This window comes from Salvelinus namaycush, chromosome 7, assembly GCF_016432855.1.
Source record: "Salvelinus namaycush isolate Seneca chromosome 7, SaNama_1.0, whole genome shotgun sequence".
In the NCBI taxonomy this organism is placed as follows: domain Eukaryota; kingdom Metazoa; phylum Chordata; class Actinopteri; order Salmoniformes; family Salmonidae; genus Salvelinus; species Salvelinus namaycush.
The window spans coordinates 36,469,979-36,485,891 of NC_052313.1; the positions used below are offsets into that span (position 1 = coordinate 36,469,979).

General features: G+C 46.5%; 1 protein-coding gene across 1 annotated transcript in view; it reads right to left on the reverse strand.

Moving 5' to 3' along the window:
- The window catches only part of mpp7a (membrane protein, palmitoylated 7a (MAGUK p55 subfamily member 7)), a 192,881-nt gene that overhangs the window by 92,492 nt on the left and 84,476 nt on the right, over positions 1–15,913 (reverse strand). Inside the window, exon 6 of the mRNA XM_038997028.1 lies at positions 14,377–14,508. Coding sequence (XP_038852956.1) covers positions 14,377–14,508 — 132 coding nt within the window. The remainder of the gene's footprint in view (positions 1–14,376; positions 14,509–15,913) is intronic.

Below are 15,913 nucleotides of genomic sequence, written 5' to 3' on the forward strand. Positions count from 1 at the left end.
AGGGGAGGGGCGCGACAGAGGGTGAGGGAGGGAGAGGAGAGAGAGCGAGAGGGGAGGGGCGAGACAGAGGGTGAGGGAGGGAGGGAGAGAGAGAGCGAGAAGTGGGAGTGAGACAGGGAAAAGAGAGAAAGAGAGAGAAAGTCAGAGAGGGAGAGAGGGACAGTATATAGGGCCTGTAATCTCTCAGAGCAGTGTCCAGACATGAGGGGCGTAGGGTAGCAGCTCTCTGCCTTTCATCTAGTGGGGATATTTTTGTTTTTGTCTGTGTGTTGTTGGCTGGGGGCCAGGTTGTTATGTGATGGAAGTTTTTATTAGCTCTCGTTGGTAGGGAGGGAGGCTCAAGGCTGGCTAAAGAGGAAATAAAGAAGTGAGTAAGCTCTATCTGTTCTTTGTCATTACCGCTCCTTCCATAATCGTATGTTGCACTGGACGTCAGATTAGTCTAGTATAGTCAACCCAGAACTGGAACTTGAGCCACTTCCCTGCAGGCCGATCCCTATCCTTGTTCAGGCCAGAGCTACGCCAAGAGGGAGGGAGAGACAAAAGTAAGAGACAGAGAGTGAGAGAGACAGAGAGAAAGAGAGAGAGAAAGAGTGGGACAAACGAGCTCGACTTGATAAGAGAACAGGGAAGTGCAGACATCAGCCAAGTCATCAACCAAACTACTGGAAAGGGGTTAGACAGCCAAACAACCAATGAACTGGGTCCAGGGCCAGCAGGGTGAGGACCATTAGGAGAGGCGGAGGGAGAAGGGAGAAAAAAGAGAGTGAAATAGAGAAAGGGAAGAATTTAAGAAAGATCGAGGGAGGAGGATGAGTACAATGAACGAGGGGTTCCCCAAGCGCTCCAGGCCTCCTCAGCCTCTGGCAGCTTGGTGTGCTGACCAGAGGAGAGAGGCTCATAGGAGGATAGAAACATGAGAACAGGGCCCTTCAGCCTGCTGCACACACACACACGTCCACCTGGGAGGCAAGGGCCTTGGCCACATCAGCCAGGAGACAGACAGAGAGAAAGAGAGGGATGGAGAGAGAGAGGGAGAAAGAATACACTTCCAAAGAGCATGAAGGGGTAAAGAAAGAGAGTTGTCTGTTTTACAATAGGGCCTGTCTCTCCAGCCCTGGGCTCCAGGAGGAGGTGATGACTGGCTGAGGAGAAACATTTTGTTCATATCAACTAAGCCCGAGCTGCTGAAATTATGAGCACTTCACTAGGAGTTGATGTCTCTCTCTCTCCCCCTCCGTAACCTCTGTCTCCCCCTCCATCTCTCTCCCCTCCTTCTCCCCGTTCCAACCTCCAGAGTGAATGAGTCAAGTTAGATCTGAGTACTTTCTCCTTGACCATTCCTGGTCGTGTTGAGAGTGACCCACTCGCCACCCCATCCCACGGCAGTCCACACATCCTCACCACATCGTTACAGGGCCTCAACGAGCTGTGTAGAGAGGTTGGTACACTTCATTCAATATTCTCCAGGGACAAATTCTGAAATGTATATTTTCTGGATGCTAACGGGCCTGACATGACTTGGAAGCACTATGAGAGATAGAGGCCCTTTCATGGTACGGAGGGGTTTACAGTTGAAACTTTTTGAAAATATAGATTGTTTTGTAAAAAAAACACAATTCTCCTTTAAGGGGTATGATTGATGTTGGACAATCACAAAGCCTGACGAATGAGCTATGCTAGGCTACTATGCTAGTAATTAACCATCAAGCGCCTGGCTAAACCTTGACATTCTTACGAAATAGGTCGCTCCGCACCGACCAACAGCCAGACAGGACACGAGTGGAGAAGAAAAACGTCTCTCTTTCGTGTGCGTTTTGGTTTAGATCTCCCTCCAAGTTACAGAGGCCTGCCTAAGTTCTGCGTCTCCCGACTCGAAGTCGAGGCCTAAAAAAAGGCATTACTTAAAAGAAGTGAGGAGCGAGCGAGCCTCCATCCCAAAAATTATGTTGGAGAAGTTAGCGATGTGGAATCATCCTGGTGGAATCAGCAGCGCTTTAGGCTTTGGGTTCGCCACTCGGCGGTCAATTACTCATCAGTAAGTAAGGTGATCCTCAGCCTCTGCTCTGCTCTTCTCTCCCCCTGATCAGCTCCATATGGGAACCTCTGCTCCGACCACTATAACTATATTTCTAACACATAAATGCTTCTGATTGTTATTCTAGGCCCGGCCAAAACTCAATAGCTTAATCTCCGCGGCGTGATGAGAATTGGAGCAATATTCATCTATATCAGACCGTTAGTTATATTCTCTCTCCGAGTCTCTGTGAGTGGACGTATAAAAAACACATGCAGAGGGAGACATGGTTGTGGTATTAAGTATGTGATGACAAACGGCTCACACCGAATCTGGATTGCCTCACGGTATATAGGAGGCGAGCATGTATTTCTGAGAGCAAACGAAAGTCAGGCGATATCTTCCAGGACCTTTCAACACGAAGTGGGGCCATGAAACCTTAGCAGATAGAGTGGGGCAGGGGCCAGGCCAGCTACTACAGGAATAGGAGAGACCTCAGATCTCTGCTTAGCACACGTCAGGCAGGACCATGGCATACACTCTTAGAAAAAAGCTGCTAGAACCTAAAAGGGTTCTTTGTCTGTCCCCATAGGAGAACCCTTTGAAGAACCCGTTTTGGTTCCAGTTAGATCCCGTTTGAGTTCCATGTAGAACCCTTTACACAGAGGGTTCTACGTGGAACCCAAAATAGTTCTACCTGGGACCAAAAGGGGTTCTACCTGGAACCAAAAAGGGTTCTCCTATGGGGACAGCCTAAGAACCCTTTTGGAACCCTTTTTTCTAAGAGTGTACTGGCTGGCTTGGTTTCCAGGGGGCTGGTAGCTGGGGACCATGGCAGAGAGAACCGGGCTGGGGCCAGGACAGTTACTGCACCAGCAGCTATAGGGTCTACAGGGCTGGCTGGGCCTTCAGGGGTCTATTGGCTGTGGCTTGGGCTTAGGTAAAGGATTGGGGATTTAGTATAGACGCTGGGGCCAGGACTGTTAGAGCAGCAGTAGCAGCAGGGGCTGGGGCCAGGGCCATAGGACCTGCTGGCTGGCTGGGTCTTCAGTGGTCGGGTGGCTAGCGATGGAATTGGGGCTGGGGCTCTGGCTGAAACTACAGGAGTGGTGGTGGTTGGGGCTTTAGGAGTCTGGGTGTGTGTGTCCTGGCCATATTAGAGAACCAGAGGCCTGGGTCCAGGGATCCTCTTACCCAGCCCTACCCCAAACCTCTAAATCCCCACCCCCCTCAACCTGCCAGCGAAAACAAGCAGGCGTCTCCATTTCACACACACATCCCTCGGCCCGTAACGACCACTCATAACATTGTCCCGGGAACGGCGTCTGAGCCCGTGGCATTCAACAAACGTTATTTTTCCCTCCAAATTGAACGAGACAAGAAAAAACAAATGCAAGTGGTCGGGCAGGGGGAGAGAACGTGTTTTGACATGATGTCACTTAACAGCAAAGTGTAACGGCGACAATAAACTCTCGCTCCGGCCCGGCCGCACCGGCAAGTCCGCCCGCCACCGTGTTGACTGAAGTATTTAGGATATAAATATAAATGTAGTGGAAACCACATGCTGGCAGTCTGCTCTAGCCAGATGTTGACCATGGGAAAATAGAATCACAATGGAAACAAGGCCTCCTGAACATTAAAACGCAATTAACTCCAATCATATCTTTACGTGCAAAAGTGTGCAATTCAGCCTTACGTCAGACGGATGGCATATCGTCCCTAAAACGTATAGAATCATTCAGAAACAGAGCCAATACGCATTTATGAGGCCTTGCACGCTTCTTCCCACCAAGACATTACACAGCATTGTCTAAAAAAACGTAATGAAAGAAAGAAAAGCGGTACTCAGGTAATACTGTAATTAATGTATGTGGTCATGATTGGGGACGAAGTTCGTAAATCATTTTGGTAGGCCTACATTATAATAAAGTGCAGTAAAGAATTTGTTACTTCTTAGCGTGGTACTCAGCAGATCAAAGACCTTACTGTCAGTGAAACGGAGAGAAGCCAGAGAGAGAGAGAGAGAGAAAAAGGTACTTTAAGTTATGTTAAACGATTTTTCTCCTAGTATTTCATGCCACAATGACTGCTCCTGTATGTGTGTGTGTATGTGTCTGCTGCTTGCTGTCTCACTCTATTCCCGCTGGGTGACCTGTTGCATGCCTCTCCATCTCTTTTATTAAATCACTTGTGATTACAACTAATAAAAACCTACCCAGAGAAACTCAGGCTAAAATGTCCTATTTTATTTCCTTAACCCTGCTCTTGACCTGGGAGTGTAATTAACAGGTATTATGAGAAAAAGGAAAATTGTGGGTAATTATCATGATAATTACAGGGGACATTCCAAGGACGAGCTGAGACTGCCAGATACTGTGTGTTGGTGTGTGTCCCCCCTCCTCCTTCCCTTCACAGGCTCTTAATGTTAGGTAGAGTCATTACACACTCTGAGAAAACATATTTAGCAGGCCCGCCTCAGCATTTCAGACAGGTGCTTGTGTGTTAAGTCGCAACCCAGGTTTCACAGTGTGTAAAAGCCAGCATGTATGCTTATGCTCAATCCCCTAACTGGGCCTGCCTGGGTTGCTACTTCTGCCCTGAGGTGTGTGTGTATGTATACAATTACAAAGTTGTTGTTCCTCTAGTCTCTCTCTGGGATTGTTTATTGTTTTCTCCTGAAATGACCTCGCCAAGAAAACAGCACTTTCACATGTCACATCTCATTTCCATAAGTGACCTGGCAAACACAAGGAGCGCCGCGACACCCATAGCGACAGCCAATAACGCACACATTCCCCAACCTCAGCCCTGACTCTCGCAATGCCGCACCAAAGGAATGCTGAAGTACGGAACTCGGGTCATACCTTGGGGAGAGGAAGCAACTAGAGATGATAAAAACAAGGTGGGAAAGTTCTAGAGGCCTGAAACCATCTAGGCGTTTAAGATTACAGATGATAGGAAATGGTCTCAGTGATCAATATGGGATCAATATGGGAACATGGTAATAATGTTTCTGTGATGTGGGGTGTTCTGAGGCTATGAGTGTGGATCACTCACCAGACTGGCATGAGCTAGATTAGATAGAGGCTGTCACACATTATAGACACAAACCCGGAGAACTAGCCATGACCTCTACAGCTAACCTGTGGTGGGTGGTGGGTCTGGGTTTCTTTCAAAGACTCCACCAGTGTAACGATAGTCTATGTCGTCCTCCTCATCGGACGAGGAGAGGCGAGATGGATCGGACCAATATGCAGAGTGGTTAGTTTCCATGGTAATTTAATAGACACGAAAACAATATGCGATACAAAATAACAAATGAAACTACCGTGACAGTCCCGTGTGGCGAAACACTAACAAGGAACAAACACCCACAAACCACACGTGAAACCCCGGCTGCCTAAGTATGATTCTCAATCAGGGACAACGATTGACAGCTGCCTCTGATTGAGAATCATACCAGGCCGAACACAAAAAACCCAACATAGAAAACACACATAGACAACCCACCCCAACTCACGCCCTGACCATACTAAATAAATACAAAATAAGGGAAAATAAGGTCAGGAACGTGACAACCAGCCACCTAATCGCCACATCAGGTGAGGTAACAATTAACAAAAAAGTTGGTAATTTAATAAATTGGGCCAGTGACTAGACAGAATTAGGCAGAACTGAAACTACTGTGTGGACAAACACACAAAGTTACACATCTAATAGGCTGCATGTTAAAGAGAGGTATGGACACATGCTACACTACCATGGAACCAAACGCTCCAGACACACACTACTGTCAGTTCCAAATTGAAGTGATCCAATCCTATACCACCATGGAACAGGGACGCTCCAGACATTTCCTCATGTTTTACACTCTAGAACATTCGAGAACGCTCCATCTTCTTCACAGAGCACCAAACCCCCCAGCTCATCCATCAAATGAAAGATGTATGGGTTTTAAAGCACACAACTCTATCTGTAAAACACTAACATGTGTCCTGAACATCCTCAAATTATGTTTTAAACGGCTGCGGTGCCATTGTGTCGAAATTAGTCGAAATTAACATAAGCTTCTCCATACGCTCTCCAAGCATAACGTTCACAGTCAAGCCAACGGTATTAAGATTCCATTGAGACACAGAGACAGACAGAGAGAGTGATGGGTGGGTATTATCTGATTGATTGATTATCCGATCTGATTCTCTGCATGTGTTTGCGACTCTGAGACAAAAGAAGAGATGAGGCAGTAGGAGCGATCCAACAGCTCTAATTGTGTCAGAATGGTGAAGTGAAGGCTCAAGGAATGCCCTCCTAAAGACCAGATGGATTTTTTTTAATTTTTTTTTTAATATTTTTTTTTTACTTGTCAATATCTGATTGTGATGCAAGTCATTCTTTAGTTCCTTCTTGGAAGATCTGGTAGGTAGCACTGTAAAACAGTATAAAAATTAAAATGAACATCGTAGACAAGTTTAGTGTTCTTAACGAGAAGTCCAGCTGATCCACCAGGCATCTAGAGTGAGAGTGGGAGGTCACAAGTTGTATTGATTAGGTACAGGGCAGTTGACTAGGTTGGCAAGGGCCAACTGGATGGCATGGCACCGGAAGAGCCCGACACCCACACAGGAGATGATGCCCATGGTATGGAGAGTATTTTCCATGGCACAGTCGCTCTTAATGGGAAACCCAATCGAGAGAGAGAGAGAAAGAGAGAGGAGAAAGGAAAGGAAAGTGACAATGATCCTGTCAGGTTCCTGGCCTGGTGTTTTGACAGCTCCTAATGATGCTTAACAACCTGGAGATGGAGGGTCGGGTGTCTGGGGGTCTAGATGGACATCTGGGCGGATTGAGGTGCATGATGGAAAGGACTGTATTCCAAATGGCACACTGATTCCCATGTATTATACTTCTTTTGACTAGGGCCCTGGGGTTTGGTTCTGGTCAAAAGTAATGCACTATAGGGAATCGTGTGCCATTTGGGATACACCCAATGTGGCAAGGTGGTGGACCAGCGTCTTTTCCCAGTCTTTAAAAAAAGTGAAAAACTGATGCACACAAACAAAAGGACAACAGAGAGAGGGAAAGAAGAGATGGACAAACAGTCAGAACGACTGACAGACAGACAGAGGCAAAATGAAGAGAGATACACTAGCATTCAAAAGTTTGGGGTCACTTAGAAATGTCCTTGTTTTTGAAAGAAAAGAGGCGACTCCGGGATGCTGGCCTTCTAGGCCAAGTTCCTCTGTCCAGTGTCTGTGGTCTTTTGCCCATCTTGATATTATAATTTTTTTGGCCAGTCTGAGATATGGCTTTTTCTTTGCAACTCTGCCTAGAAGGCCAGCATCCCAGAGTCGCCTCTTCACTGTTGACGTTGAGACTGGTATTTTGCGGGTACTATTTAATGAAGATGCCAGTTGAAGACTTGTGAGGTGTCTGTTTCTCAAACTAGACACTAATCTACTTGTCCTCTTGTTCAGTTGTGCACCGGGGCCTCCAATTCATCTTTCTATTCTGGTTAGAGCCAGCTGCGCTGTTCTGTGAAGGGAGTAGTTATACGAGATCTTTAGTTTCTTGGCAATTTCTCGCATGGAATAGCCTTCATTTCTCAGAACAAGAATAAACTGATGAGTTTCAGAATAAAAGTCTTTGTTTCTGGCCATTTTGAGCCTGTAATTGAACCCACAAATGCTGATGCTCCAGATACTCAACTAGTCTAAAGAAGGACAGTTTTATTGCTTCTTTAATCAGCACTACAGTTTTCACCTGTGCTAACATAATTGCTAAATAGTTTTCTAATGATCAATTAGCCTTTTAAAAGGATACACTTGGATTAGCTAACACAGCGTGCCATTGGAGCACAGGAGTGATGGTTGCTTATAAAATGGGCCTCTGTACGCCTATGTAGATATTCAATTAAAAATCAGCCGTTTCCAGCTACAATAGTCATTTACAACATTAACAATGTCTACACTGTATTTATGATCAATTTGATGTTATATTAATGGACAAAAAATTTGCTTTTCTTTCAAAAACAAGGACATTTCTAAGTGACCCCAAACTTTTGAACGGTAGCGTATATAGATGTGTAGAGATAAAGGGATGAATGGAGAATGGCACAGAGAGACAAGAGAAGAGAATGGCACAGAGAGAGCAGTGGAGTAGAGCGAGCCATAAAAAACATAAAACAGCGGGGAAAACACAGCAAGCATCTCCAATCTGCTATTTACATCTGCGCCATGACAGCGCCATGACGGTTTAAAAACAGCCAAATGAGAGGAGCAGGACACATCGACCACAGCCTTGCTTGAGTCCCAAATGACACCATATTCTCTATATAGTGCACTAAATTTGAACAGGCAAAGGTAATGCACTTTATAGGAAACAGGGTGCCATTTGGGACAGCCCTGGATTCTCCCTAATGTTTTCAGACTATCCAACGGTCAGACCTAATGCCTGCGGTATCTCTGTTGATTCATTTTTCACTACTTTTACAAACATTTTTAAAAGGTACTTTCTTTTCAAAGATGCAGGATGAAGATGGTGTGGTGAGGCGTTTGTCTTTCTCTCGCTCACTCGGCCCCTTAGGCTCCTGGCTTGGCTATGTTGAATTGTGTAACGCCAGTGCTTCTCTCCCATCTTGGCAACTCCTGCTGTTGTCTACAACGCTTATATTAGGCAGTCTGTACTCAGCCTCTTTATCACCAGAAGGCCTATGGGCCCTGATAAAAAGTAATGCACTTCATAGGGAATAGGATGCCATTTGGGACGTACACACTATATCCCGGTGCCCAGAGGAGACAGAAGTTGGTCTTGACGCAACTCTTGTGTTCGTTCCACTCAAATGTAGTTTTGGGTAACCTAATCCAAAATAACACATTCTTCCAATAAAAATAAACGTCTGGCCTTATTTCTGCAGCAGGCAGCACCCACATGTTTATGCCTCTCTCTATTCAAACTTAATTAATTCATTGTCCCGACATCGGACCTAATAAAACAAAAGGTTTGGGTTACAGCGGGTGCCAAAGAATGGACTGAGGGGGGTAAAGAAAAAAGTCCCCTGCTATACTCGGCCTTGTCTCAGGGTGGTAAGTTGGTGGTTGAAGATATCCCTCTAGTGGTGTGGGGGCTGTGCTTTGGCAAAGTGGGTGGGGTTATATCCTGCCTGTTTGGCCCTGTCCAGGGGTATCATCGGATGGGGCCACAGTGTCTCCTGACCCCTCCTGTCTCAGCCTCCAGTATTTATGCTGCAGTAGTTTATGTGTCGGGGGGCTAGGGTCAGTCTGTTATATCTGGAGTATTTCTCCTGTCTTATCCGGTGTCCTGTGTGAATTTAAGTATGCTCTCTCTAATTCTCTCTTTCTCTCTTTCTTTCTTTCTCTCTCTCGGAGGACCTGAGCCCTAGGACCATGCCTCAGGACTACCTGGCATGATGACTCCTTGTTGTTCCCAGTCCACCTGGCCGTGCTGCTGCTCCAGTTTCAACTGTTCTGCCTGCGGCTATGGTACCCTGACCTGTTCGCTGTGATTACTATTATTTGACCATGCTGGTCATTTATGAACATTTGAACATCTTGGCCATGTTCTGTTATAATCTCCACCCGGCACAGCCAGAGGAGGACTGGCCACCCCTCGTAGCCTGGTTCCTCTCTAGGTTTCTTCCTAGGTTTTGGCCTTTCTAGGGAGATTTTCCTAGCCACCGTGCTTCTACACCTGCATTGCTTGCTGTTTGTGGTTTTAGGCTGGGTTTCTGGACAGCACTTTGATATATCAGCTGATGTAAGAAGGGCTATATAAATAAATTTGATTTGAATTTGATTTGAAAAGAAATATGGAGTTTTTACGGTATGAAGTCACAGCGTGAAAAATGATAGCAATTAATCAGAGCTACCGAATACAATCCACTCAACTAATCACAATTAAGCTAATGGATAAGTCACCAGTAAAGGCCTCAGCATGCTAACAGCATGCTAGTCCCCTGAAGATTAAGCCAAAACATGCAAAGAGAGAAAGAGAGATGGGAAATAAATTACCTCAATACTGTACAGCGCTCTTGTTATGATGTCAAGTGTGAGAATTTCAGGCTGATTATGTCAAATTGCAAGTTAAAAGGCACATCCAGGCCTCCCGAGCGGCGCAGCGGTCTAAGGCACTGTGTCGTAGTGAAGTGTCACTACAGATCCGGGTTCAGTCTTAGGCCGTGACCGGGAGACCCATGAGGTGGCGCACAATTGGCCCAGTGTTGTCTGGGTTAAGGGAGGGTTTGGCGGGGCACCTGCAAGCTGACCTAGGTCGCCAGCTAGACGATGTTTCCTCTGACACGTTGGTGTGACTGGCTTCCGGGTTAAGCGAGCAATATGTCAAGAAGCAGTGCGGCTTGGCAGGGTCATGTTTAGGAGGACGCATGGCTCTCGACCTTCGTCTCTCCTGAGTCCGTAGGGGAGTTGCAGCGATGGGACAAGACTGTAACTCCCAATTGGGGAGAAAAAGTGTTAAAAGTACATAAATAATTACAAATAAAAGACACATCCAAGTCAATTTGGTGCAGTGCAAAATCAAGACCCTACACAATTTGGGGCCTTTATTGGCAGAAATGCTAAAATGGCGGTGTGGCTACAGTACTGCCTTAATGGTTTCACTCCTAATTGTCTGACATAGCCAAGAGATCAAAGGTACAATCACTGAAAGTGGGATCCTCCTCTTCCCAAACCTTATGTCTGAATGATTGTTTACTGTTATTTGATTAAATTTCAATACAGGTCTATCTGAAAGAAGAAATCAAATCAGTTAGGGTTGGAGATACAGTAATGATGATGCCATATAGATATTTTCATATTTGGATTGGATATCTTACAAAGTAAATACAGTTATTTCCTCATTGCAAAGCTATGGGTTATTATAAGTTACCCAGCCCTGGTTGTGGTTGTGGCGTGCAGATGACAGACAGACTATGGCCACAGTGCTCTCTCTAGTCTATAGTCAGTGAGTGAGTCACCCAGAGTAGTGAACAACAGTGGTCAACCAACCCACACCGTCCACTCACAGTGCTGCTGCTGCAGAGGAGGGAGGGCTACCGTGTGAAGTTCTGGCAGGAACGTGATTACAGAGAGAGAGGAACAGTGGGAAATGAAGGCGGTGGTTCTTGAGATGGCCCAGACCAGACTCAGACCACGGAGTGGGCAGCAGCCTTGAATTGGCTCTCTCATCAGCATAGGTGCTAGGCCATTCCCTCTCCGCCCGAGTCGCCACCAGCTCGCCGCATGCAAATAGAATCATCACCATCAAACGTTCAGACGTGACATTTCTGGAAGACGGACAGCGGGTGGCCATAAGTCGGTTGGAGGCTCCATTGGAATGTATTGTTTTGTTTTCAGTTGCAGACAGCTAGCAAACACAGGAATCCTCCTCCTGTACCACTGCCAAGCCTCAATTAGAGCACACTAAGGGTCCTTCAGGCAGTGAGAGGGCAGCCCAAACATGAGATTAAACCACATTGTGCTGAGGGACGGACGGATAAGACAGACTCTGAATGGTCAATAGGCTTGGACCCCTTCACATTAAATCACTCTGTACACGTATAACACATTTTATAACACTTCAGTGTTTCGTCAACATAAAACCCTTTGACACCATTGTACTGCCAAAACAACAACATCACACATTGCAAATTCATGTTTCAGAGTTGACCTCTAAGGATCCAAATACAGTCAGAGGAGAAAAACAAGCTGACATGTAGGAGGCTAGTGAAAAATACAATCTGACAATTAAACCTGACTGGGGCCTGTGTGTGAATCACATTATGGTTTCTGAGACGTGACCTTACTTACATCAGCCCTAGTAGCAGTAGTAGTGGGCTGGAAAAAAAACAATAGCAGAGCAAAAACAATAAGGAGCTAGAGAACATTCCAGAGCCAGAGGGACTGACTGAGTGAACTGAAAGCCACTTATTACAGTGACCAGCTGGGGGAACTGGAACATGCAAGGGGAAGGCTGGAATCCAAAATTACTTTAGGTGTGTTCTGTTCCTCTCCGGTTCCCTGAGGTGTGGTTAGGGGGAGGGGAGAGGGGAGGTGAGACGGCGGGCAGGCCCAGAGCCAAATAAAGGTCTGAGAAAACCTCAATGAAACCTCAAAATAAAGCAAGACCAGCCAAGACAGGACACTACTGTTACTGTAGCACACACACACAACAGACCAGATCAAAGAGGGCCGTGGCCTCCACACACAACAAAGGGTGGCAGTCTGATGACAGAGCTCTGTGACAGACCGCCAGCCCGGAGGGAGTGGGACAGGAAGAGAACTGTCATGCCAGACAGGACACTGAGGTCAGGACCGTGATGGTGGCGGGGGGGAGAAAGAGAGAGCGAGTGTGTGTGAGATTGGTTGAAAGACTGGATGAGAGAGAGAGAGAGAGAGAGGGATGGATGGATGGATGGATGGATGGATGGATGGATGGATGGATGGATGGATGGATGGATGGATGGATGGATGGATGGATGGATGGATGGATGGATGGATGGATGGATGGATGGATGGATGGATGGATGGATGGATGGATGGATGGATGGATGGATGGATGGAAAGAGTGAGTTGGAATACAGGTTGAGAGAGAAAGTCTGAGAAAAAGAGAGGATGCAGAAATAAAGGATGAGTTAAAGAAAGAGGATACGGAGAGAAAGCGAATGAGAGAGGATGCAAAGATAGATGGTAATAGAAAGAAAAAGAGAGAAGGATGGTGGATGAGAGAAAGAGGGATGAGAGAGAGAGAAAGAGAGGAGGGCGCGAGAGACCAGACCCACCAGCTGACCACAAAGAGGTGTGGCTGTTAGCCAGCAGAGCAGAGCTTGTGTGTGTGTGTGTGTGTGTGTGTGTGTGTGTGTGTGTGTGTGTGTGTGTGTGTGTGTGTGTGTGTGTGTGTGTGTGTGTGTGTGTGTGTGTGTGTGTGTGTGTGTGTGTGTTGACGTGTCCCCACAAGAATAGTAAATAAACAAAAATTTGACCAACTAGGGACATATAGTTCGTCCCCACAAGGTCAAATGCTAATTCTAGGGGGATTAGTGTTAAGGTTAGAATTAGGTTTAAGGTTAGGAGCTAGGGTTAGGTTAAGGGTTAGGGTTAAGGTTAGGTTTTTGTATTACGGTAAGAGTACAGGTTAGGGTTAGGTTTAGGGGTTAGGGAAAATAGGATTTTGAATGGGACTGAATTGTGTCCCCACAAGGTTAGCTGTACAAGACTGTGTGTGTGTGTGCGCGCGTGTTTGTCACGTGTCTGCATATGTGTGAAGCATGTGTGTATGTGAGAGACAGCAGAGCAGGGCTGACCAGGGGAATGTGCGGTATGTCTCTCAGTGGGGAGAGGAGGAACTGGAGCTGGATGTAAAGGATGATAGTGAGAAAGGGAACCAGGCCAAGACATTGGATTGCGTCCCAAATGGCACCCTATTCCATTTAGACTGCACTACTTTCAACCAGAGCCGATAGGTCTCTGGTCAAAAGTATTGCACTATGTAGGGAATAGGGTGCCATTTGGAACGCAACCCATGCTGCTGCCACCGATGTTGTTGTTGAGGTCAGACATCGCTATATGGGATGTGAGCTGGGAGCGTGATGAGAGCACCGCAAGGGAGGAAACCAAACAGATACTGTTCATGGGCCAGAATGATTTACAGAACATTACACAAAAACAATGTGAGTACTAGCACAGTGCTACTGGGCAGACTATTACAAAGTTGTCACGTCTGGTTCGCCAGACTCCAGGTACAGAGTAGCACCATCTCACATTGAAGAATACAGGGAGCCTGTTGTTGTTGTTGTTGTGAGGGGGTCTTACGAGAGGCTCCTTGTTCTTGACCAGCCGTATGATCTTCACTGACGCCTCGTCATTGTGCGTGTGTGTGTGTGTGTGTGTGTGTGTGTGTGTGTGTGTGTGTGTGTGTGTGTGTGTGTGTGTGTGTGTGTGTGGTGTTGTGAGGGGGTCTTACGAGAGGCTCCTTGTTCTTGACCAGCCGTATGATCTTCACTGACGCCTCGTCATTGTGTGTGTATGTATGTGTGTGTGTGTGTGTGTGTGTGTGTGTGTGTGTGTGTGTGTGTGTGTGTGTGTGTGTGTGTGTGTGTGTGTGTGTGTGTGTGTGTGTGTGTGTGTGTGTGTGTGTTGTGAGGGGGACTTACGAGAGGCTCCTTGTTCTTGACCAGCCGTATGATCTTCACTGACGCCTCGTCATTGTGTGTGTATGTATGTATGTATGTGTGTGTGTGTGTGTGTGTGTGTGTGTGTGTGTGTGTGTGTGTGTGTGTGTGTGTGTGTGTGTGTGTGTGTGTGTGTGTGTGTGTGTGTGTGTGTGTGTGTTGTAAGACTATGACTTACGAGAGGCTCCTTGTTCTTGACCAGCCGTATGATCTTCACTGACTCCTCGTCATCATCGATGTCATCGGGCAGCGGAGGCAGATCGGGGTCATAACTCTTCTGGGCTACCGTGTCATGGACGGACAGAAGACTCTACAGAGGAGAAGAAAAGGGGGATGAAATTGGGCAGGGGGGGTGAAAGGAGAGTGATAGAGGAGGCGAGTGGAGAGGAAAGAGAGGGGTTCAAATTCACCATTCAAAGCCTAGATTCCTATACAACAGTACAAACCCATACTACAAACATGCTGAGGTCCTTTCAACTAGAGAGAGAGAAACGGCAGAGAAACAGTGGCTCAGTTGGTAGAGCGTGGTGCTTTCAATACCAGGGTTGTGGGTTTGATACCCATGGGGGACCAGTACGAAAATGTATGCACCCTGCCTCAAGTACCTGTTGATGGATTTGATTTCGTTAAGGTCCCATTATACTAGCTACAAGTGTTAATTGCTATTAAGGCTCATCGTTGGACTCACAGATCTTCCTGAATAAAAGGAGGTTAACGCCACGCTGAGATGCTATGAATCATGGGGGATGTTGTGGCGGACGGAGAAATGAATTACCCTCCCCTGGTAGCGGCTTTCGTATTTCCAGAGAGTGAGTGTGTGTCGGGACGGTCCCATGGGAGCGCTAGCTAGCTGATGCTCAGCGACAGACAGAGCGATGAGCAAAGTAATGAAGTTCTCAGCTGCCTCACATATTTCACACTCTCACGAGCAGCAGCAGAGAGGGGAAAAACGAGACGACACAGACGAGAATGATCGCATTCATTTTTCAAACAATTTAACGGCTCCGTGTCGTCTCCGAATGCTGCTGGAAACAAACTGGTTTTTCCCATGAAATAAAAAACATAGTCTAATCACGTGCCAGAAAGAGGAGGATGAGAGAGGAGAGAGAAAGGATAGAGGGAGGAGAGCAGGAGAAGGAGAAGAGCAGTCTGTTTTATGACATGGGAGCATGATGCACTACAACGTTCCAAGATGTTCCTAAAGAAGACCAGATGAGAGGAGTGGGAGGAGGAGGAGGAGGAAGAAGAGAAGGAGAGACAACTGGTGTGCTGTGCCCAAAGCTCCACTGGGACTCCACCTGCAGCAGAAACACAACCTTCGTCTAGTCACCCTGAGGCCAACCCTAATGGATACTGGCTTTAACTGTGTGGCACATAACTATCTTTTGTCATCATGTTTGCATATGGTTCCTGGGAGCAGTGGAAACACATTTCCTTATGTGAGGACAAATAATGTAATATTAGTAAAGATAACTTATCTTCACACAACTTTAGAACAGTACAATAACAGACATTATACTAGCCAGTGTGGCAGGTAGCCTAGTGGTTAGAGTGGTTAGAGCGTTGGACTTGTAACCGAAAGGTTGCAAGATCGAATCCCCGATCTGACAAGGTAAAAATCTGTTGTTCTGCCCCTGAACAAGGCACTTAACCCACTGTTCCTAGTTTGTCATTAAACATAAGAATTTGTTCTTAACTGACTTGCCTAGTTAAAT